General features: G+C 36.8%; 1 protein-coding gene across 1 annotated transcript; it reads left to right on the forward strand.

The window, feature by feature from the left end:
- The first annotated feature begins 16,140 nt into the window (after nucleotides 1-16,140).
- On the forward strand, nucleotides 16,141-21,279 carry LOC125809950 (probable chlorophyll(ide) b reductase NYC1, chloroplastic). Its single transcript, XM_049489486.1, has 10 exons — nucleotides 16,141-16,440; nucleotides 16,592-16,670; nucleotides 16,763-16,898; nucleotides 17,310-17,384; nucleotides 17,469-17,664; nucleotides 18,096-18,164; nucleotides 18,765-18,904; nucleotides 19,031-19,153; nucleotides 20,161-20,353; nucleotides 20,699-21,279. The coding sequence occupies exons 1-10, from the start codon at nucleotides 16,165-16,167 to the stop codon at nucleotides 20,870-20,872; spliced, it is 1,461 nt and encodes a 486-aa protein (XP_049345443.1). The 5' UTR covers nucleotides 16,141-16,164; the 3' UTR covers nucleotides 20,873-21,279.
- The last annotated feature ends 2,770 nt before the right edge of the window (nucleotides 21,280-24,049 follow it).

A 24,049-nucleotide genomic window follows, 5' to 3' on the forward strand; every position in this document is an offset into this window, starting at 1 on the left:
GAGTTGCTCAAGTGTGGTACAACCAACGAAAAGAGAGGAGATCGGAATATGTGGGTCCTCTTGATTGGCTTTTCTTGATAGGTTCTTTCCCTTTGAGATGAGGGAAGCCAAGGTGCTTGAGTTCATTAATCTTTACAAGGAAGTATGAGTGTGAGGGAATATGCTCTAAAGTTCACTCAATTATCTAAATATGCTCCAACAAAGGTTGTTGATTCAAGGGCTAGGATGAGTAAATTCATTTCGAGTGTGTCCGAAATGGTGGTCAAAGAGTTTCGTACCGCCATGCTCATTAGTGACATGGACATCTGTCATCTCATGGTGCATGCACAACAAATCGAAGAGGAGAAACTTAAGGAATGGTTAAGAGAAACAAAGAGGGATAAGATCGGTGATGGTAATTTCTCACATGCAAGGTTTGATGGACATGGTGATCCTAGATTTTGACAAGGGTTTTCCAATAAAGGTTCCTTCAATGCTCCTTCTAAGTTCAACAAAGAAAGGGTGTCTAACCCTAAGCCTCAAAGAGTTAATGGTAGCATATCTTCATTGCCTAGGTCTACCTGTACTAAGTGTAGAAGGAAGCACGAGGGTAACTGTCTAGCCGACATGGATGGTTGCTTTGGTTGTGGTAAAAGTGGTCACAAAATGAGGTATTGCCTGATGCTTCCGGCTAAAGGAAAAGAGGGAAAACAAGCTCCTCCTAGTGGTTCCGGTTTCAATGCTCCGAAGAAAAATTGATTCTATGCACTCCAATCTCGTGGTGACCAAGAGGGTTCTCCGATGTGGTTACCGATATGTTCAAAGTTTTCCAACTTGATGTATATGCTTTACTTGATCCCGATGCTACTTCATCTTTTGTGTCGCCATATGTGGCTATGAGGTTTGATGTTCTTTCAAATGTGTTGTTAGAACCTTTTTATGTCTCTACCCCTGTTGGTGATTCTGTTATGGCTAAGAGGGTCTATAGAAAATGTTCAGTTTCCTTGTCCCATAGAGTTACTCTTGTTGACTTGGTTGAGCTTGACATGTTAGATTTTGATGTTATCCTTGGTATGGATTGTCTGCACTATTGTTATGCTTCTATTGATTGAAGAACTCGTGTGGTCAAGTTTCAGTTTCCAAATAAGCCTATCCTAAAGTAGAAGGGGGAAATTCTGTGCCTAACAGTCAGTTTGTCTCTTGTCTTGAAGCTAGAAAGATGATTTCTAAGGGTTTCATTTACCATCTAGTTAGGGTGAGGGATGTGGATTCGGAAACCCCTACTCTTGAGTCGGTCCCATTCTAAATGAGTTTTCGAAAGTGTTCTCTGATGATTTCCCCGATATTCCTCCTGAAAGGGAAATAGACTTCGGTATTGACTTTCTCCCGAATACGCAACCTATTTCTATTTCTCTTTATATAATGGCTTCGGCAGAACTTAAGGAGTTGAAGGAACAGTTGAAAGATTTATTAGATAGGGTTTCATCTTACCGAGTATCTCTCCATGGGGTGCTCTAGTTTTGTTTGTTAGAAAGAAGGATGGTTCTCTTCGTATATGTATTGACTATCGTCAGTTGAACAAGGTGACTATTAAGAATAAGTATCCTCTTCCAAGGATAGATGATTTGTTTGACTAACTTCAAGGAGAAAGTTACTTCTCTAAGATTGATCTTCGATCGGGTTATCACCAATTGAGGGTGAAAGAAGATGACATTCCGAAGACGGCTTTTCAAACTCGGTATGGTCATTATGAGTTTTTAGTAATATCATTTGAGTTGACTAATGCTCTGGTGGAATTTATGAATTTGATGAATATGGTGTTTAGACAATACCTTGGCATGTTCGTAATTGTGTTCATTGATGATATTTTGATCTATTCAAGAAGTGAGAATGAGCATATTGATCATTTGAGGATTGTATTGCAAATTCTTAAGGACCAACAAATCTTTGCAAAGTTTAGAAAATTTGAATTTTGGTTAAGGTCCGTATCTTTCCTTAGTCATATTGTTTCAAGTAAGGTTATTGAGGTAGATCGAAAGAAGATAGGAGCGGTCAAGATTTGGCCTAGACCTCTAAGCCCTTCGGATATTAGAAGCTTTTTGGGTTTGGTCGGTTACTATAGAAGGTTTGTTGAGGGATTCTATTCCATTGCCTCTCCGTTGACAACTTAGACTCAAAAGAAGGCTAAGTTCATATGGTCCGAAGCTTGTGAGAAAAGTTTCCAAGAGTTAAAAGATAGACTTACTTCTGCTCCGGTGTTGACTTTGCTGGAAGATAAAAATGATTTTGTGGTGTATTGTGTTGCCTCTAGAATTGGGTTGGGATGTGTGCTTATGCAAAATGGTAAAGTTATTGCCTATGCCTTTAGCCAAATTAAGATCCATGATAAGAATTATCCTACCCATGACCTTGAATTAGCAGCGGTTGTTTTTGCCCTAAAGATTTGGAGGCATTATTTGTGTGGAGTTCATCTTGATGATTTCACCGACCATAAGAGTTTGCAATATGTGTTCCATCAAAATAATTTGAATCTTCGCCAAAGAAGGTGACTTGAATTATAGAAGGATTATGACATGAGTGTTCTCTATCACCCCAGTAAAGCTAATGTGGTAGCGGATGCTCTTAGTCTGTTATCTATGGGTAGTGTTGCTCATATTGAAGAGGAAAATAAAGAGTTGGTTCGAGATGCTCATAGATTGGCCCGATTAGGTGTTTAATTAGTGGACTCCACCAAGGGTGGTGTTATGGTTCAAAATGGGTCTGAATCATCTTTTGTGGCGGATGTGAAAGCCAAGCAAGGTCTTGAACCAATTTTGGTTGACTTGAAGGAAGCGGTACTTAGGAAATCTGTTGAGGCTTTCGCTCAATGGGGAGATGGGGTACTTAGATATCAAGGTCATTTGTATGTTCCAAATGTTGATGACTTGAGGGAACATATCTTATCAGAATCCCATAGTTCTCGATATTCCATTCATCCAGGAGCCACCAAGATGTACCGTAATTTGCGAGAAGTCTATTGGTGGAGTGGGATGAAGAAGGATATTGCAAAATTTGTGGGTAAACGTCCTAATTGCCAACGAGTGAAAGTTGAACATCAGGGACCGGGAGGTTTGTCCCAAGACATTGGTATTCCTTACTTAGAATTGGGAAGACTTAAATATTGACTTCATAGTAGGGTTGCCACGCACTCGGCGACAAAATGTCTCAATTTGGATTATAGTAGATCGGATGACGAAATCATCTCATTTTATTCCTGTCAAAGTTTCCTATTCGGCCGAGGATAATGCTATGTTATATTAGAGAGAAATGGTAAGGTTGCATGGAGTGCCCTTTTCTATTATTTCCGATCATGGTACCCAATTTACTTCTCAATTTTGGAAGTCTTTCCAAAAGGGTCTTGGCACTAAGGTTAAGCTTAGTACTACTTTTCATCCCCAAATTGATGGGCAAACGTAGCGTACTATCCAAACTTTGGAAGATATGTTGAGAGCTTTTGTGTGATTGATTTTAAGGGTAATTGGGATGACCATTTGTCATTGATTGAGTTTGCTAATAATAATAGCTATCACTCGAGTATTGGTATAGCTCCATTTGAGGCTCTTTATAGTAGAAGGTGTAGATCTCCTATATGTTGGTTTAAGGTGGGTGAAGTTTCCATAATAGGTCCTGAGTTAATTCATGAGGCCATTGAGAAAGTTTGACTTATTAGAGAAAGGTTGAAAATGGCTCAAAGTCGATAAAAGTCATATGCCGATGTTAGAAGAAAGGATCTTGAATTTGAGGTTCATGATTGAGTTTACTGGAAAATTTCGCCTATGAAGGGTGTAATAAGATTTGGTAAGAAAGGGAAGCTTAGTCCCCGGTTTGTAGGCCCATATCAGATTTCGAGACGTGTTGGTAAGGTTGCTTATGAGTTGGATTTGCCAAATGAGTTGGCAATGGTGCACCCAGTTTTCCATGTCTCTATGCTTAATAAGTGTTGGATATCCGACATCCATAGTTCCCTTAGAATGGTTGGGAGTTGATGAAAGTTTTTCTTATGAGGAATTTCCAGTTAAGATTTTAGACCGGCAAGTTAAGAAGTTGAGAAACAAGGAAGTTGCTTCCATAAAGGTGTTGTGGAGGAATCATTTAGTTGAGGGTTCTACTTGGGAGGCCGAGGCTGATATGATGTCCTGATATCCTCACCTGTTTCCTTCTAATCCTACTCTAGCTTGAGGTAATGAGTTACTCTTGGTTTGTTCTATGCTTTGGGAGTCATGTGTGTTTTATGTGTTTCCATGATTTCCTTATGTTAAGCATGTTCATGAAACCTTGTGTTTTGCAAGAAAATGAGTTCATATAATTAATTTTCCTCATGTTGTTTTGCATTGAGTATGAGTTTCCTATAGACTTCATTAGATGAATTAATGAACATGCTTTAGCTATGCTTTTTTGAGAATGAATTGCATATAGGCTCCATTCGAGGATGTTGAGCATGCTTTTAGCTTGGTGAAGGTAGTTCCTCCTTGAACATGAGATTTTTTTTTTGAAATTTCATGAATATTGGGTTGTTAGATGTAGTTCCTACTTCCTTATGATGCATTGAGTTTGTTTAGCTTGAAGTTGATGTATCCTCCTTGATATGTGCATTGCATGCATGATGGGCTGTTAGACTTAGTTTCACCCCTCTTATGATGTTTTGAGAACGTCCTAGCTTGGAGTCGATAGTTCCTCCTTGGTTATATGCAATTAGATGGAGTTGCATGGTAGGTTGGGTTGTTAGTTCCTCTCCTACTCTTTTAGAACCTGTTTGAATCTCATTCGAGGATGAATGATCCCAAGGGAGAGATATTGTAACACCCCATAACTGAAAAGGGAAATGAAACAATTTTGAGAAGTTGCAGGTGACAGCCACGGAGGCCAACCACGGCCCGTGGGTAGGACGACGGACCATAGTGTTGTCCGTAGATTGGCCATCCTACCAAGTCTAATAAGGCTCAGGACCACGGCCAGACATACAGACCGTAGGTCAAACCACGGTTGGTGGTTCAATGGCCAAAATTCGACTCTCTGATGACCAACAACGGTCAACCAGGATGGGCCATAGGTCAGACCACGGTACATCGACTAGGGTCCATTGGTTGTCAGCTGGCAGTTATTTTTAGGGTTAGTTGGGTCTTTTCCTAATTAATTAGTTCCTATACTACATCATTTTGTCTATGTTTATGACCCCTATATAAGTCTTTTTACCCCCAAATTTCCCAATAGAAATCATTCTCTCCAAACTCACCCAAAAAGAAGAACTCTCAAATAATTCTCTCTAAAACTTGAAGAAAAAGAAAAAGAAGGATTCAACTAGGGTTTCAAGCTAAGGTCTCAATTCCTCCATTAAAGGCTAGAATTTGGATTCAAGGTATAATAGTTTTCATCCATAGATTCCTTCCATCTATGGATTTCCCAAATTCCTCTATTTCAAAAGGTAGTATTCCCCAATTGAGTTAGGGTTTTCTTCAATTATCATGAGTTCATTTTATTATTGATTTAAATGATCGAATTATGATCTTCTATGCATGAATTGATGAAATACTATGGTTTTATGATTTTCCCCCTATGAACCCATGTAATCCCCATGTTTTCAAGTTATGATCATATGATGTGAGATTTTGATTATGAAGGAAGAGTTTTATGAAATTAAGCATGTATTGCAAGATTTACATCAATTTATGATGAAATCCATATCTAACGCATATTTTCTAAGTATTTATGATTGGAGGTGGGTTTTAAACCTCAAGAGGTAAAATATGGAATTATGCATTTTCTTATGAAATCTATGCAAATGTTTTAAGGATGCTTTGAGAGTAAAGTATCAATGATGATGATCATGATGTGTTATTGAAAGGATTTTCTCATGTACATATAAGAGTAAGATGTGAAAGGTTTTCTCACAAATTAAGGATTCTTAGGTTGAAAGGCTTTCTCTCCTAATTGAATCAAAGATAAGGAGCTATCTTAATGAAACTAGCTTGGATTGGTTATCCTAGGATACCTTTCCACGAATCATTAGATAAGGCAAGACTTAATAAATATTTGGTGGGATTTATGCTTAGCATCGAGAGGATATTGATATGAGATGGAAGCTCTCATAGTAGAGCTCGGGTTTCTAGAAGCAATCTCTTGAGATGGAAGCTCACCCGTGGTAGAGACCGGGTTTCTAGTAACAATCTCCTTATCCATTAAACTATGTGCCCCGATAGGATGATTAGCTAGTGGATCCACCTAAGCTAAAAGTTAACGGTCCTTACCTTGACAAGTAGGACAACCATTTTTTATGTGGGAGACACTGGGGATCATGTTATAGCTCACATGGTCTCTATGTCGGTTAAGGCTAATTCCATATTACAAGATTATTAATGAACTAAGGTTACTTCAAAAAATATCTCATATGTGTTCAAAGGTTTAAAGATGATTTAGCTTGCATTGGCCTTGTTTTATGAAGTATAATTTCTAACTCTCTTATATGATGTTTTTAACTTGGTCAATTGCATGTCATGAAATGTAATGTCCCTTTTAGCATGTTTTAAATGTTTGATGCATGACTATCATACTTGATACATTGTTTTGTACTAATGCTTACTCTTAGCTACATTTTTCCCAAATGTAGGGTCCTACAGTCTGAGTCGTCAGTTTCGTGGCTAGTGTTGATTTTGTGATTTCTAATCTTTCGTGAGTCATCATGCTTCGAGGATGGATTTCATTGTTTTAGTTTCTTTCTTGTATTTTACTTTTGGACATGATGTATGGGCTAGGCACAATTTCATTCTATTGTATTAAATGGCTATGATGAGACAAAAGTTTAGACTTTCACTTTCTTTATAAAATGTGTGGACTTGAAATATTGTTTTACTCTTTATGTTCTATTTCTTATGTTATGAGAACTAAGTGGCTTGTATGGAGTCCTTCGGGGTTCTATACACCATGTTACATCTATAGTGTACCCTTGGGTCGTGACACCCGTTATGGTCATTATGAGTTTCTAGTTATGTATTTTGGCTTGACTAATGCTCCTGTAGCGTTCATGGATCTTATGAACAGAGTGTTTAAGCCTTATCTTGATATGTTCGTTATCGTATTTATTGATGACATTCTAATCTGTTCGAGTAATGAGGAGGATCATGCTAGTCATCTCCGAGTAGTTCTCTAAACTCTCAAGGATATAGAGTGGTATGTTAAATTTTCTAAGTGTGAATTTTGGTTTGAGTTTGTGGCATTCTTAGGCCATATTGTTTCTGGTGATGGGATCCGAGTTGACACTCTGAAGATTGAGGCAATGTAGAACTGGCCCAGACCCACATCTCTAACTGATATTAGGGGTTTCTTGGGATTGGCTGGTTACTATAGGAGGTTTGTCGAGAGGTTTTCATCTATCTCATACCGTTGACTAAGTTGACTCAGAAAATAGCTAAGTTTCAATGGTCTGAAGCTTGTGAGAAAATCTTTTAGAAATTTAAAACTAGGTTGACTACTGCCCCAGTGTTGACCTTACCGGAGGGTATGCAAGGTTTTGTTGTGTATTGTGATGCGTCCAGAGTTGTACTATGTTGTGTATTCATGTAAAATGGCAAAGTTATAGCTTATGCCTCCAGACAGCTTAAGATTCACGAGAGGAATTACCGAACCCATGATCTAGAGTTGGCTGCTGTAGTATTTGCTTTGAAAATATGGCGTCACTATCTTTACGGTGTTCATGTAGATGTGTTCACCGAACACAAGAGTCTTCGATATGTATTTAGTTAGAAAGAGCTTAATCTCAGACATAGGAGGTGATTGGACTTACTCAAGGATTATGACATGAGTATTCTATATCACCCAGGTAAGGTTAATGTTGTTGTTGGTGCTTTGAGCAGGTTGTCTATGTGTAGTACTACCCATGTTGAGGAAGGCAAGAAAGAATTGGCCAAAGATGTGCACAGACTTGCACGATTGGGATCCAGTTGATGGATTCCAATGAAGGCGGAGTGATGGTGATGAATGAGGCTGAATCATCACTAGTAGCTGAACTAAAAGAGAAACAAGACCAAGATCCCATTTTGCTTGAATTGAAGGCAAATGTTCATAAGCAGAAAGTGATGGCTTTTGAACAAGGGGGAGATGGTGTATTGAGGTATCAAGGTAGATTGTGTGTACCAAAGGTAGATGAACTCCAAGAGAGGATCATGAAGAAAGCTCATAACTCCAGATTCTCTATCCATCATGTTTCCACAAAGATGTATCGTGCCTTAAGAGAAGTCTATTGGTGGAGTAGTATGAAGATATGTATTGCAGAGTTCGTTGTTAAGTGCCTGAATTGCAGACAAGTCAAGGTAGAGCACCAAAGGCCTGGTGGTGTGGCTCAGAATATAGTTGGAGTAGGAAATGATCAATATGGATTTCATTACTGGTTTGTCGCGGTCTCACAGGCAAGATGATTTGATTTGGGTAATTGTAGATCGGATGACTAAATCAGCCCACTTTATACCGATAAAAACCACCTACGTAGGGGAGGATTATGCAGATTATATATTCAAGCGATAGTCCGACTTCACCAAGTTCCTGTGTTTATCATTTCAGATAGATGTGCGCAATTTTGGAAGTCTTTCCAGAAAGGATTAGGTTCAAAGGTGAACCATAGTACTACTTTTCATCCTCAGACCGATGGGCAAACAGAGCGCATGATTCAAACATTAGAGGCTATGTTGAGAGCGTGTGTGATCGAATGCAAGGGCAATTGGGATGATCATTTACCTCTCGTAGAGTTTGCTTATAATAATAGCTATCACTCTAGCATCCAGATGGCTCTCTATGAGGCTCTTTATGGGTGAAGATGTAGATCTGCTATTGGATGGTTTGAGGTTGGTGAAGTTGGGTTGATAGGACCAGACTTAGTTCATCAAGCTATGGAGAAAGTGAAGATCATTCAAGAGAGGTTGAAAACATCGCAGAGTCGTCAGAAATCCTATACAGATATTAGGAGAAGAGACTTGGAATTTGATGTGGATGATTGGATTTATTTGAAGGTTTCACCCATGAAGGGTGTTATGATGTTTGGGAAGAAGAGAAAGTTTAGTCCCCGGTATATTGGTCCTTATAGGATATCCAAGAGAATTGACAGTGTAACTTATGAGTTGGAGCTACCACTAGAGTTAGCAGCAGTCAATCCAGTGTTTCACATTTCAATGTTGAAGAAGGATATGGGCTATCCTTCACTTATCATACCTATAAAGAATATTGGTATTTAAGACAACTTATCTTATGATGAGATACCGTTGAGATACTTGATTGTTAGGTTCGCAAGCTGAGAACCGAAAAGGTAGCATCAGTCAAGGTCTTATGGAGGAATCAGTTTGTTGAGGAAGCTACTTGGGAGGTTGAGGAGGATATGAAGAATATATACCCACATCTCTTTACCTCCGGAGAAATTCCAGACCAAGGTAATGATTTTTGTAAAACACTCTTTAAATTGATATGCTATGTTGTGTTAAATTGCATGTTGGGTGTTTGAGCTGGGTGTTAGATGTTACCACCCTTAGTCCTAATTAAAGTGATCTCATTTGAGGACGAATGTTCCCAAGGGGGAGATATTGTAACATCTCGGATTTAGAAAGAGCTAAACTAGAAATAGCTAAATTGAGAATTGGGAAAGTTAGTCTTAAATTGTGAGTTTTGGGTCAAATTCAAATGACCATAATTTACAGCACATGATGAGTTAGGTGGCCCATAAGAGATCAAATGAAAGATATTTGAGTCTTCTTTCCAACACCATCGAGTTTGCTAAATTTTGAGTTTGGATGAGGGAGATATGCCCACTTGAATTTAGCCTGTCCAGTTAAGGAAATTCATCAGAATTAAGGAGGGGTATTTTGGTCTTTTCCTTACCTCACTAGCCTAACTCGTTTTTAGTAATATTTTAGGGATCTAAAATGACTTAGATTAGTTTCACAATTCCTAAACACGCTTAGGGTTTTAAAGAGAAGTTCAAGAAGAGAAAAAAGAGAAGTTCAAGCATTCATTCAAGATTCTTGCGATCGTTGAGGGGTTTCGCTAAGGATTCAATCCTAACGAGGTATGTAAGTTCTCATAGTGTTGGGTTCGTTCACCCACACACCAATCATATGATTTTTATCCGTAATTTTGTTCATGGGATCTAGTGTATTGAGTTCTTGAAGTTTTGTTCTTCGTTCTTTAACATGAGGTTTTGTGGAGTTCTTGAGATGAGGATATTGTGTTTGAGTATTGTTCTTGAGGAATTTTTAAGGTGGATTTTGTTGTAATTATGTTGGGTTTAAGAATCCAAAAGAGTTTGAGGGAAATTGTTCGATTCTAGAGGAGTTAGACATGAAATTGGAGCAAGAAAATTCGTCAAAACATGGGCATAAGGGTAGGGCGCTGATTAACGTTTCAAGGACACTTTATTCAATTCTAAGTGTCAAAGATCGCTAGTCTATATAAAACCCAACTAAATGAGTTGGGATCGAATCCCACAGGGAGTACTACGTGTTTAAGATTCAATAGGGAAGCGTGAACATGATCAAATCAATCATAGGAATAAAAGTTATCGGATAAAAACCTCATTCAAATCCGGGGGTGACACGAATGTCAAATGGGGGGTTTTGGTTTGAAATTATCAACTACAAACAATGGCAAACAGTACGAAAAAACGATAATGAGACGGGTTCTTGGGATGTGATTCGATTATAGGCTAATATAAACAAATGGGTAATTGCAACTATTAGAAAATAGCTAGATATTAGTGAGTAAGCTAGGCTATAGAGGGGATAAACTTTCTCTCGAACAATTTAACCTTAATCAAGTTGATTTCTCTGGAACATCAACAAACATGCAAAATAAGAACAACTCACACCTTAGTCCATTCACTCTCTCGAGCTGAATGTGTGGGATTGGGTTTAGGATTCACTCTCTCGAGCTGAACCCAAGTCAACCCAATACCCACAAACAATAAATTAATAAGTTTAGTTTTAAAACCTCTCTCCCGAGCAAGCAAAAAACACAAGGGTAGAACTGCATTTGCAACTACAATTCCTAAATTAAACCATAATTAATGATTGAACTCACTTTTAAATAGCATTTAAACTAACAATTATCAATACCCATAAATTAAATCAGCCCATAATCACATAATCACACCCCAAGAATTGGGGTTTTAGCTAGACATCATAAAAAGGTAAAAAAATACCAAATTGATTATCCATCAACTGGGTAAGTGTAGATTCTTCCTTACAATGCTCCAATTCAAAGAATTTCAAAGACCCGCTTCCAATTTCTCAAAAGTGAAAAACTTCAATTCTTCAAAACATAGGAAAAACTAGAGAAAACTGTCTCACCAGTTCAAAACTCAATAATAGACTAAAAATATATGAGCTCAGATACTAAACTAAATGTTCAAAAATGTATTTATAGTGGCCAAAAATATGCTACAAAGAATCACTCGGTGAAGTAAGTCAGGCTCGCCGAACCACTCGACGAGCCGCCCTTTGGTCATTTCCATCGCCCTTCTGCCTTGCCATTCAACATCCTCAAGGTCTGTAACTTTGGGCGATCTAACACTGCATCACGGAACCACTTGGCGATTTGCCGACTGCTCTTTTCTCTACCCAACTTGGTTCTTTCCTTCAAGGCTTGGCACACTGGAACTTTAGGCGGTCGAGTATCCATTCGGCGACTCGCCAAGTGGACTTGGCGATCACCAGACTTGCTATTCTTCATTCTTTCATCTCACTTTGTTCCTTTTTGTAAATTAGTGTCCTTGCTTTGTTACTCAATCAATATACCTAGAAATAAATGGTTTTACATCAATTATTGACACAAAATAAGCATTTGAGGACACTAAATCTGTATAAATAAAGTCCTAAATGAGTCCAAATCTCAGACTCATCAGGTGTCGCACCATTCAGTACGCCCCAAACCACCATCAGTAGTTTGGGGATTGGTGCAACGTGCCACTCAGTACGCCCCAAACCCCCTTAATAGCTTAGGGGCTGGCGTCACTCAGTGCGCCAGGGTCGCTAGGTCCCCTACCCTTCCGACCTTCTTTCCGTGTGAGTTCCCTCAAATAGTAACTATGTTTTCTACTTGATATACTCACTTAAAATCATCATTAGTCCTTGAGAGATCATGCATATTTAAGTCATAACTCTTGAATTCATAATTCAAATTCAAGATAGAGTTAAGAGTAACGTTTGAAGAAGTTCTTTGAGTCACTTTGAGAAGTCTTTTACAATCATTTAAAACTTGAGTACTTGAGTATGAGGATGAGGAGAGTTGAGTTCATGTCTTCAAAATGAATATAAGGGAACGAAGTATTCCCAATTTTAAATACTTTTACATTTAAAATGAGAGGAAACCTTGATTTCCAAATGATTTAATGAGGAGTTTTTGAGCATCATCTCTTTTAAGAGAACCTTTTTCAGTAATAATATCAACGCCTGAGGATGAGGAAATGTTTTTAAATATATGAGCAGGAGTTATATTATTGGGAGTAGTATTGAGCATCAATATGGGGATGAGTTCAGACAACTCAAAGTTCTCATAAACCATGTATGCTAGCTGAGTAAATGGTCATACTTTTTAGAAGATTCCTTATTTCTTTTTAAGCATAACTTAGTGGATCCACTTAGTTGAGGATGTCTTATACTACAACACGATATAAGACAGTTCTGGCAATGTGGGCGAGACGATATATGATCACATAGCTCATAGTGATGGTTTTTGGTTAGAAAACTCCCAAATAAGAGTAAAGAGTTATTATTGTATTTTTAAATATATTGAGTTATTATCTACTGTTTTAAAAGCTTTATATAAACTACATATTTATTTTTTCTTTCTTATTGAGTTGAGTTGAGCTGAGTTAAGTTGAGGTGAGTATGGTTTCCCCTTTTATCAGTTAAAGCTTGCAGGTTATGTTCAGTGTTCCCTTTACATGCTCGTACATTCAATGTACTGACGTCATTTGGCCTGCATCATGAATGATGCAGATACAAGTATTCAGGATTATCAAGCGACACTCCGTTGATCCAGTCGAGTTCCAGATTTACTTGGTGATCCTCCTTGCTTCCGAAGGATTTCCATTTACTTTTTAGTTTTGTTTTATTAGGATGTCGTCGATCTTGTCCTGATGTCCATCAGAGTTATTAGAGGCTTCATAGACAATATAGTTTTGAGAAGTCTGTTTCATTTTCAATTGTTACTGTTCTAGACTTGAGTTGCCTCTTTGGTCTAGTTGAATGTTTTCTTTAAAATATTCTAAGTTTTCAATTTTGAGACTGTTTGAGAAAACCTTTACTTTTGAGTTCATCTAATGTTGAATAAGTCTTCCGCTGAGTATTGAGTCAGGTCAAGGGTTCACTTGGATAGCAGCAATGGTTCTCGAGTGTCAGTCGCGTCCAGGATGTAGGCTTGGGGTGTGAAAATCATGCTCATATTTGTATACAACAAATAAGAGGAAAAACTGTAATCTTTTACGTAAATATTTATGACCCACTTGGTTGTAGTAATCTGAAGATAATAAAATCTTTTCTTAATTTATAGTCTCAATATAATAATTTTTCTTTCAATTCTCCAAAACTTAAAAAGTTTCTCTTAAGACTTACTACAACCCCAATATTAGTGACAATTTCATTCCTCCAGATAGTAATAAATTAGCCCTTACAGAACTCTCAATTAATTTTATATACTACTACAATTTCACAACACTATTATTATGGTGACCATCTCCTTCAAGGAGAAATTATCATCATTGCAGGTAAAACTTATTTGACAAATTTGTGTTGTCACAAAACAATATTTATTTTAGTCATGATCACAATCTTTGTAGGAAATAACTATTTCTTTATTCTGCCTTCGGTAGTTCATAATAAAAAGTACCACAATATTTGTGATGCACTCAAAGTATATGACCAAATGATCATTTATGTCAATTTTTTTTATTCTCTCAAACCCCCCCGTAGAGGTAAGATGTGAACATGTCCTTATCCATACTTTTATCACATTTTGGCACATTCACCTTTAAGAATGGCCAAACATTCACAATGCTTAATACAAGTCATGGTCTTTTCAAGAAATGGACTAATCATTAATATGTACTTCATAAATTTGCATTATAAGCACATTGCCATGCCTATGAAATTCATCATATTTTTGTGACACACCTCAAAATCACTTTGAAAGGTCAAGTGTACCTATTTTATCGTTCTTTCTTTTAATGAAGGATGTTTATAAATTTATCAAATTATTAGGTCGCGCAACGGCCACGGACCTTTCATACCATTGTGATGATAAGAATTACCTTCACATTTTGAAGGACTATTTGGAGTGCCCATAGTGTCCTTCCTTTTATAATTAGCACAATGATTAATATTATAATTATGTCCCTCAATGCCATTATTCATACATTCAATCACTTGCCATCTTTCAGACTTGTTATTCACCGCTACCACATTCATATGATAGAATGGAGCAATTGAGCTGATTTCAAACTTATCATGATAATGTACTGCTACCACATTAAATTCAATAGGGCAAGATTCATGACTTCTCATCAAAAGCATATTAATTTTTCCAATTAATCATCTCATCAATATAGTGCGCTGAGACTTGAAACCCAACGTCTTACCCGTAAGAAAACGTTTTAGGCTATAATTCGTTGGGACTTTAATCCAATATCTTATCATCATGACGCATCAGAATTCAAATCGTTGTGTTACCCTCTTGGTGCGATAAAACTTGAATCTACTGTCTTATCATGCAACATTTTTCATTATGGTGCATCCAGACTTTAACCTAATGTCTTACTCTTTTGGCGCGATAGGACTTGAATCCACCGTCTTACCCTCAACCAATGCTATAATAGACCAAAGTACAACATGACTCACCCTTTGAGTCTTTCAAAATATTGAAATAAAATTCATAAAATATAATCACTTCTTTCAACTAATGCCTTTGACAATATAAGTAATTGTAATAAGGAAAAATATAAAATTTATCCTCAAGATTGGCATAATCAAAATAATATTCAAACTCATGCTATTATAACTTTATACGTTGTTTCATTTAAGGAATTTTGTAGAGCATGTCATATTCAATCAGTATTAGCATGTCTTTGGTTCTTGGTCAATGTTAGTGACCGAACACTATTGTATTGTAGAGTATCGTTTGAAACTTATTTCTAAGTCATAAAATGATTTTAGAAAATACATACATGATTTTATGCATATAATACATTGATTGCAGTAGTTATGATTTTTCCTACTTGATTTTCATAACGAGATCAACTAGAACATGAGTTAAAGAAAAATCAAAACTTAATCTCAATTGGCTAGAGTCTCGTGCTGATAACGTGTTATAAAATCAAACTCAGAACAATATAAGTACGAAGAGAAGAAGACAAGAAACGTAGATGAAAATGACAATTTTTCTTCTTATTCAAGTGTGTCATACATATGGTGAATGATACTTCTATTTATAGTGTTGATATATCACCCCAAATGTCATCATGTTAAATGCCCAAACAAGTAGGTACATAGTCATCCACAATGGATCATATCACCTTGGAAATATACATACACGAATTCAAGTAATTAATGAATAAACTCAATGGGACAATTCACTTAGTTTAATGGATTTATGACATAATTTGTTAGTTAATAATATAACGTAAGAGAGAATGAATAGAGTAATATATGTATATAGTTTAATAATTTGAATTGATAGTTGTATTCCGTCACGTCTCATCTGCGTATTTGATTTTTCAGAAAATTGTTAAACACAATGGAATTAAAGTTCAAACAAGTGGGGAGGGAAGGAAGGAGGAGATAATGTTGATGGTAAAAGGAGACACACACACATAACATGCATGCGGGCCCACAATGGCACGTAGCAGATGAAACGTGTAGATAAAGAGTAGGTTTAACGTGTGGTCATCACACTTGCCTTTCCCTTTGATCTTTAAAAATCAAATTCCTTCCAACTCCTTAGATATTTCTTTTCTACTAGACTACTAGATCCTAGAAAATTTCAAGTCACTCAATCCAAATCCCCAAAAATTTGGATATTTATTTCTTTCATATCATAACATATAGAGTATATAAAAATCATACAAATCTTTTTAAACAAAGTGAAAGAAAAAGTGCACCAATTTTAAAAAAATAATAAATGGACATGGTGGCGAAGGTACACGTGTCAACGCTAGACTGCCACCGCCTTCTACCGACCGGTAATGTTTTCCGGCCTTTGATTGGACGGCGTAGAGTTGTTGTACAACCTTGCAGGAGCTTTAAGTCTGAGGATGTGGGCCCGGCTGAATATGTGAAGGTGAACAAATTTGTTGGAGCTATTAGGTCTGCTGTATGGAGTTGTTCAAAGCCAAGTTTGAGAACTGAAAATAAGCTTAGAGAAGCTATGGAGATGTTGGAGGAGAGATTATTCTCGGTATATATGTTTCTTACACATCAATTCCAATGTGAAATGCTTTTTTATTTTCCTTTCCCTAACATCAATTGAGAATGGCAAAAGTTAATTTGTATTCCAGTCTTTGGGGTCTTACTATGCCTTGATCTCGATTCTGTCTTGATTTTTGCAGTTGGCTTTATATGTTGGAAGATATATTATAACAATGATGAGCACAGGTGTTGTCATGTTCGTTGGGTTTCAGTTGTCAGGTTAGCGAATTCATTGGATCAAATTGAAGTTTAAGGCATTTATAGATGTAACTGTATAAGGGGTATATATACTCTAATTGTAAATGTTACAGGTGGAGATAGCCAGATGAATGAATTGATATGGTACAGCTGGCTTGGAGGAATTATTATCGGCACTATGATAGGATCCAATTTGGTTTTGGATGAAGTTGCTCGAGCTGGCCCCCGTAATGTCCTTATAACAGGAAGGTATAACACTTTACTAATATTCAAACTCATAGCTTCATTTTGATTGTATTTTGCAGTTGCTAAATTTTTATGCATGCGTGTTTAATCATCTGCATTTCATTTCAAAAAAATTGTGTTGAATTAACAACGGCACAAGGTTAGTCTTGCTACCTGGACGGTAGAAAGTGCAATTCATCTCCCTCATCTTTAACAATTTATATGTTGAAAATGCATTTACATATTTGAAGATGATTCTACTTAACCCTCAAAGTTAAGTCTCATTGAACTAATATCCCTTTTCATCAAGGGAATTCTCTCTTCCGTTTCTCCTCGTGAATTTTGCAACAAAGAGAGAGAGAAATTATAGGTTTTTCAATTTGGACTGAAGATGGTGTTCTAACGTAATTACCTTTTAATTATTGTTTGGTGCAGTACAAGGGGACTAGGGAAAGCTCTTGCGCGCGAATTCTTACTTTCTGGAGACCGAGTCATTGTTACCTCTCGCAGGTAATTCCAAGGAATTATTGAATCCACTTATTTAGTTTGCTTGTAGTTAAAGATCTCTTGTTAATACATGATTCCTGAAGACAGCCCTGTGTCTGTCGGTTTGACTATCGAGGAGCTTGAGGAAAATCTGAAGCAAGCTTTGAATGCTGCCACTGGGTCTGCTAGAAAAAAGCTGGCACATGCAAAAGTGGTTGGTATCGCTTGTGACGTCTCTGACCCTGTTGATGTTAAAAAACTGGGCAAGTTTGCTGCAGATGAACTTGGTTATATTGACATTTGGGTAAGTAATTTTCTTTTGTTAACATTTCTTTATCTCGATAGCAAAAGACGACAACAACAACAATCTACCTAGTGAAATCCCACAAAGTGGGGTTTGGGAGGGTAGTGTACACAGAACATACCACTACATTGGGGAGGTGGAGAGACTCTTTTGAAAAGACCCTCGGCTCAAGTGCATCAAACCCAAGTAAAAGAAGAAGAACATAATGGAAGAATTAATAAGAAAAGCAGTGTAAAGTCTACAACAGAAAAACAATAACAACATTAAAATAGTGGGATAATCGAAATACACTAAACATCATATGGCAAGGACTACAGGGTTTTGAGTAGAAAATATAGTCATCCACATCCAGAGTACTTGTGAGGAAAAAAAAGCCCTTTTCCTGATTTGTTGTTCTGTTTTCATGTTTCTAAAGATTGTCTTTTATATAGGTGAACAATGCTGGGACAAACAAAGGCTTTCGACCCTTGCTGGAGTTTACCAACAATGATATTCAAGAGGTATGCATGTTGTTGACAATCTTCATATATTTATGTTGATGCTCTACAACTTCTTCCATTTCTAAACTCTAGCAAAATATTGTTTTCAAGGATGCATATGTCATAGTAGATGGATCGGGGGTGGGTCGGCATTAGGGTGGGGTATATTAAATTTTCAAGTCAGAGCTGTTTTTGTTATTTCCCCCCTCTCTCTCTCTCTCTTTTGTGGAAGGGTGGGTGGTGTTTGCACTGTGAGTTTCCTAACAATTCACTAGCAGAACTTTGTTAACAAATTATTTTCCCCGTCCCCCCAAACACATATATATAGTTTTTATACTTTATATACCAGGTCACTCATTACTAACACAGGTCAGTCATTTTAACTATTCGTTTTCCTGGATTATCCATCAATATATCCCCATTTCTTCTTTTTTCTGATAGCTACTTCTCGACAATTTCCCCCCATCTCGTCATGCATAGCAAGCGTTCATGGTTATTGAATGTTCAAGTTAAAACTTAATGTGCATATAATCAACTATCTGCTGTGTACTTGCATGGTGGGTAACCTAATATTCTTGTAAGTATTTCTGGCCTGTTGCTCACCAAAATCATTTTATACAGATTGTCTCCACAAACCTGATTGGTTCTATACTATGCACTAAAGAAGCCATCCAAATCATGGAAACCCAAAACAAAGGTGGACATGTCTTTAACATGGATGGTGCAGGTTCTGGAGGATCTAGCACCCCACTAACAGCTGTGTAAGTTGATTGTTGTGGTTGGAATTCTAGGTTATCTATTATGATTAGCGGATCTTTACCAGACATTCATCAAATACTTTTCTGATGGATATTGATTTCGGTGTTATCACCTTTACTGTTCTGCAGCTATGGGTCTACAAAATGTGGTCTCAGGCAGCTTCAATCATCCCTACTGAAGGAGTGCAAGCGGTCAAAAGTTGGAGTGCATACGGCCTCTCCAGGCATGGTCCTAACTGACCTACTTCTGAGGTATGTGAAGAGGATCATCAGATCTGTGCACTTAAATGTCTTTTGAGTTGCTTCATGAACAATATATGTGAAGAGGATCATCTGTCCGGTTTGGTATCCTATTCTTTTTGGTAGTGCCACCAAGGAGGACTAGTTATCCACACCATTCAGTGGTACATAAAGACTACTGAAATATCAGACCAGAGATTCTTACCTCTGAGATGATTCTCTTTTCTGATGTGCAAAGATAGATTGATAGTTTGAATTTCTTTTTTTGTTCTAGTAATCAATTGTGACCACCTTTTCTAATCCTTCCACCATGGTGAAACTGGAGCCTAATTTAGTGATCTCCCTTTCATACTCTATCTCCAATGCCCACTAGTAGATAGAAGTGACAAATGGGTGGTTTGGGCTGAATTTGAGTGGGTCAAAATGGGTTGAGTTAATAAATGGATGGGTTATTGACCTACCCAAAAGTTACTTGGTATGGTTTGGACTGATATGCGTCCAAATACGGGTACCCAACCAATCCAATTCTTACTAAGTTTTAATTGCTTTATTTGTTGTTTTATAAAATAAAAAAATTGTACTTTATAAAACTAGTTTTTCCTTTATTACGTCTATACATAACATATCAAATTAAAAGATGTCTTTTTGAAATTATTTTGACAAGATTTCTCATGAGTCAATTTGTGCTACATATCAATGCAATAGAAATTGGGCTTAAATTGGTTGGTTGTGCTAATAAATGGGCGGGTCAATAGCCCATTGAAACATGGGCGGATAATGTTTTCTTGGGCTAATTTTGCCACATGTACTTACAGGAGAAGTTAATAATGATACTCATCTACATGAGTAGGTTTTCTTTGTTTTAAAACAGGAAGTGTTGGGCTTTTTCTCCCTGCTTTTACAGGCAACTATTTAAACTGCTTAGAACTTTTAAGAGTATACTTTTCTTTTCGATTTTCATTAGGACCATATCAAATTATTTTATAGTTCAGTTTACTAAGAATGAGACTCTCCTGCAGTGGATCAACTATCCAAAATAGGCAGATGTTTAACATCATTTGCGAACATCCAGAGACAGTTGCTAGAACACTAGTGCCAAGGATGCGGGTTGTAAAAGGAAGTGGAAGAGCCATCAATTATTTGACTCCACCAAGGATCTTAATTGCCTTAGTAACCGCATGGTTGAGACGGGGCCGATGGTTTGATGATCAGGTAACCTATTACATTTAACAGGTGCATGTGGGGTTTTATGTGTTGCCATAATTTGATGCTTTATGATTTTCTCTGTCAATATGGTATAGCTAAGCTTGTGTACTAATATCTCATGGAGTACATAGTGATAGTGTTATGTTTGTCAGCATTACCTATTGAGAAAAGCAAGTATTACTTTAGTAGGAAATAATTGAATAGTTTATACTCAAAGCTCAGTCTGCTAATATGTTCCAGTCTTGAGTGTTCATCCTTGTATAAGCTTCAGTTTCAAGTGTTATTAGCTTTTTGATTTGTAAATTACTCTTATGGTTTTTAGTAAGTTGCTAATTATTTATACATGTTCAGGGAAGAGCACTGTATGCTGCAGAGGCGGATCGACTCCGTAACTGGGCTGAGAGTCGGACACGTTTTTCATTCACAGATGCGATGGAGATGTACACTGAGAATACTTGGGTGTCGGTGTTCTCACTCTCTGTAGTTTGTGCATTCATCATATTATCTAGCACAGGTAGTACATAGAGTGGACTTAGATGCTAGCCTCAATTGGTTGAGGTGGTTTGGAAAATAGGAAGCACTGAATTATGACACAGCTAACTTACATCACTCCAGCTTTAAAATTGATCATAAAGAAAGGACATATCCAATTGGAATTGGTGTTTGCTTTATCTATTACATGCTTAAAAAAGAAATCAGCTAGGCATTGGCATGATGGTCTCGGTGAATGATATTGGATGTATAGGAATTTGGCCTTATGAAATGTAAAAATGAAAGTATCAGTATTCTTTTAGCAAAAATCAGTGTAATAACTATTGTTATTGAGATGTTCTGAACCCTGGGTCTCTTCTTCCTTCAGCCTTGTTGCATTTTTCTTCTTGTTGTGAGAAATGCTACTTTGTTTTTGTTAACAAAGAGCTTGCCTTGCCCAATTTCATGATCATCTGCATATACCCAGAAGTTGCATTTGGAATTATCTACGCATTTGGGGTGAAAACGAAATGTTTCTAGTTCTGATGATGGTTATGCTGTAGTCATTTAAAATTATTAAATATAAATTTATAAAATGATTCGATTTTGTATAAAATTCATGAATATATTAGTCCAAATAAACATTAAGGATTAATATTGAGTCAATTATTTAAATCTAATAAATATGAATTTAATTAAAGTCTGCTCCATAAAGCTCATATGCCATGTCACTTAAATCTGATTGGCCGAAGAGAATCATATTTCTATCACAACTCTTCTATTCTAAAACTATAAATAGGGGTCTCATAATTCAGAAAAGAAATCAAGAATTCTAAACAAGAAGGAGAAAGCTCGTGGATCAAACGCCATAGATTTCTCTACAAGTTCAAGAATTCTAACAAGAAGTTGGAGAAGGCTCGTGGATCAAAAGCCACAGATTTCTCTACGAGTTTAAGAATTCTAACGAAAAGCTAGAGAAAGCTTGTGGATCAAAGACCGCAGATTTCTCTACAAGTTCAAGAATTCTAGAAGTCAAGATCAAGATAAAGTTCAAGTTCAAGAACGATCAAGATCAAGACCGCTAGATTCAAGATCAAGCTCGAAGCCCTTGGATTCAACTAGAAGTTAAGATCAAGATAAAGTTCAAGTTTAATAACGATCAAGATCAAAATCGTCGGATTCAAGATCAAGATAAAGTTCAAGTTCAAGAACGATCAAGATCAAGACTGCCGGATCCAAGATCAAGCTCGAAGCCCTAGAATTCAACTAGAAGTCAAGATCAAGATAAAGTTCAAGTTCAAGAACGATCAAGATCAAGACCATCAGATTTAAGATCAAGCTCGAAGCCCTTGAAATCAACTATAAGTCAAGATCAAGATAAAGTTCAAGATCAAAGATCAAAGATCAAGATCAAGTTCAAGTTCAAGATAAATTCAAGATGAAGCTCAAGAGCCCTTGAATTATATCCAAAAAAGGCGAATTCAGAGGAATCATAGAGATTGTAACACTCGCACTTTAAATCAATAAAACGATTGTTGCATAATTTTCTATTCTTGATTATTATTTTCTTGACGTGAATTTTATCGTCTACAAATTCTGGCACGCCCAGTGGGACAATCTCTACCTCTCATCTCAACTTTTAAAGCATTAAAGAATATCAAAATGGCTTGCACTATAGAACAACGACTAGCAAGCTTAACTAAAGCAATTGAAGGCCTGACAAAGTGCGCACACGAACAAGATGCTAAACTTTCCAAGCTGACAAATAAGATGGATAACATAATTGAGAGAAGATCGAGTCAAGCACCTCTGAAGCTTCCTAAAATTCAAGAAGAAGGAGAGTCTTGAGTAAAGTAAACAAAGATCAAAGAGTTTCATATCTCCGCTGAAGGTTTGATTTCAATTGATCAATTGAAGGATTTTATCATAGAGGCTATCGAAGACAAATCTGAGTTTTCATCCAAAATTTCTCCCACATATGCAAAGCCATATACACAAAACATTGATAACTTGAAAATGCCTGAGGGTTATCAACCTCCTAAGTTTCAACAATTTGATGGCAAAGGAAATCCCAAAAAACATATAGCGCACTTTATCGAGACTTGTAATGATGCTGGGATGTATGGTGATTATCTCATTAAAGAGTTCGTTCGATCTCTCAGAGAAAATGCTTTTGATTGGTACACAGATCTCGAACCAAATTCTATAGATTGTTAGGAGAAGTTAGAGAAAGAGTTCCTCAATTGTTTCTATAGCACAAGACGCGCCTTTAGTGTGATTGAACTTACAAAGGCTCATCAAGGTGAAGATGAGCTAGTTATTGACTTTATCAATCGCTGGAGAAGTTTGAGCCTTAACTGCAAAGATCGCCTTAGTGAAACTTCTAGCATTGAATGTGCATCCAAGGCATGAATATTGCAAGGATTAAATCCCGATACATTCGAAGAGTTGGCAACTCGTGCACATGACATGGAATTAAGCATGACTTTAAGAGAAGATCAACGATCTCCAGTCTATGAACCTCATGAAGATGAAGATATAGAAGAACTCCAAAGTGGGGGCAGGTCTGTATCTGAAGATGACTTTTAAAACTCAATGTATATCTAAATGCTCCTAGAGGCATGAGGCTAAACTGCATATCACGAAACTCTTCAAATTTTAGCTTAATCTTAAAGTTGAAACACTCCTCGAAATATGAGCTTAAATTGTATGTCATAAAACTCTTTAAATTTGAGTTAAATCTTCAAGTTGAAATGCTCCTTGAAACACGAGCTTAAACTTTATGTCTCAAGGCTCTTCTAATTTAAGCTAAATCTTCAAGTTGAAATGTTCCTTGAAACACGAGCTTAAATTGTATGTCTCAAAGCTCTTCCAATTTGAACTAAATCTTCAAGTTTAAATGCTCCTTGAAACACGAGCTTAAACTGTATGTCACAAAGCTTTTTAAATTTGAGTTAAATCTTCAAATTGAAATGCTCCTTGAGACACGAGCCTAAACTGTATATCAATAAGCTCTTTAAATTTGAGTTAAATCTTCAAGTTGAAATGCTCCTTGAAACACGAGCTTAAACTGTATGTCTCAAACCTCTTCCAATTTGAGCTAAATCTTCCAGTTGAAATGCTCCTCGAAACACGAGCTTAAACTGTATGTCACAATGCTTTTCAAATTTGAGTTAAATCTTCAAATTGAAATGCTCCTTGAGACACGAGCCTAAACTGTATATCATAAAG

The sequence above is a fragment of the Solanum verrucosum genome, unplaced genomic scaffold (genome assembly GCF_900185275.1).
Source record: "Solanum verrucosum unplaced genomic scaffold, falcon-dt-bn FXZP01000257.1, whole genome shotgun sequence".
Taxonomy (NCBI): Eukaryota; Viridiplantae; Streptophyta; class Magnoliopsida; order Solanales; family Solanaceae; genus Solanum; species Solanum verrucosum.

Excerpts from the sequence above, each read along its gene's own strand:
- LOC125809950 (XM_049489486.1), top strand. The coding sequence starts at position 16,165 with ATGGACATGGTGGCGAAGGTACACGTGTCAACGCTAGACTGCCACCGC. Across the intron at positions 16,671-16,762 it reads CGTTGGGTTTCAGTTGTCAG|GTGGAGATAGCCAGATGAAT; the intron begins GTTAGCGAATTC and ends TAAATGTTACAG. Across the intron at positions 18,165-18,764 it reads CCAACAATGATATTCAAGAG|ATTGTCTCCACAAACCTGAT; the intron begins GTATGCATGTTG and ends CATTTTATACAG.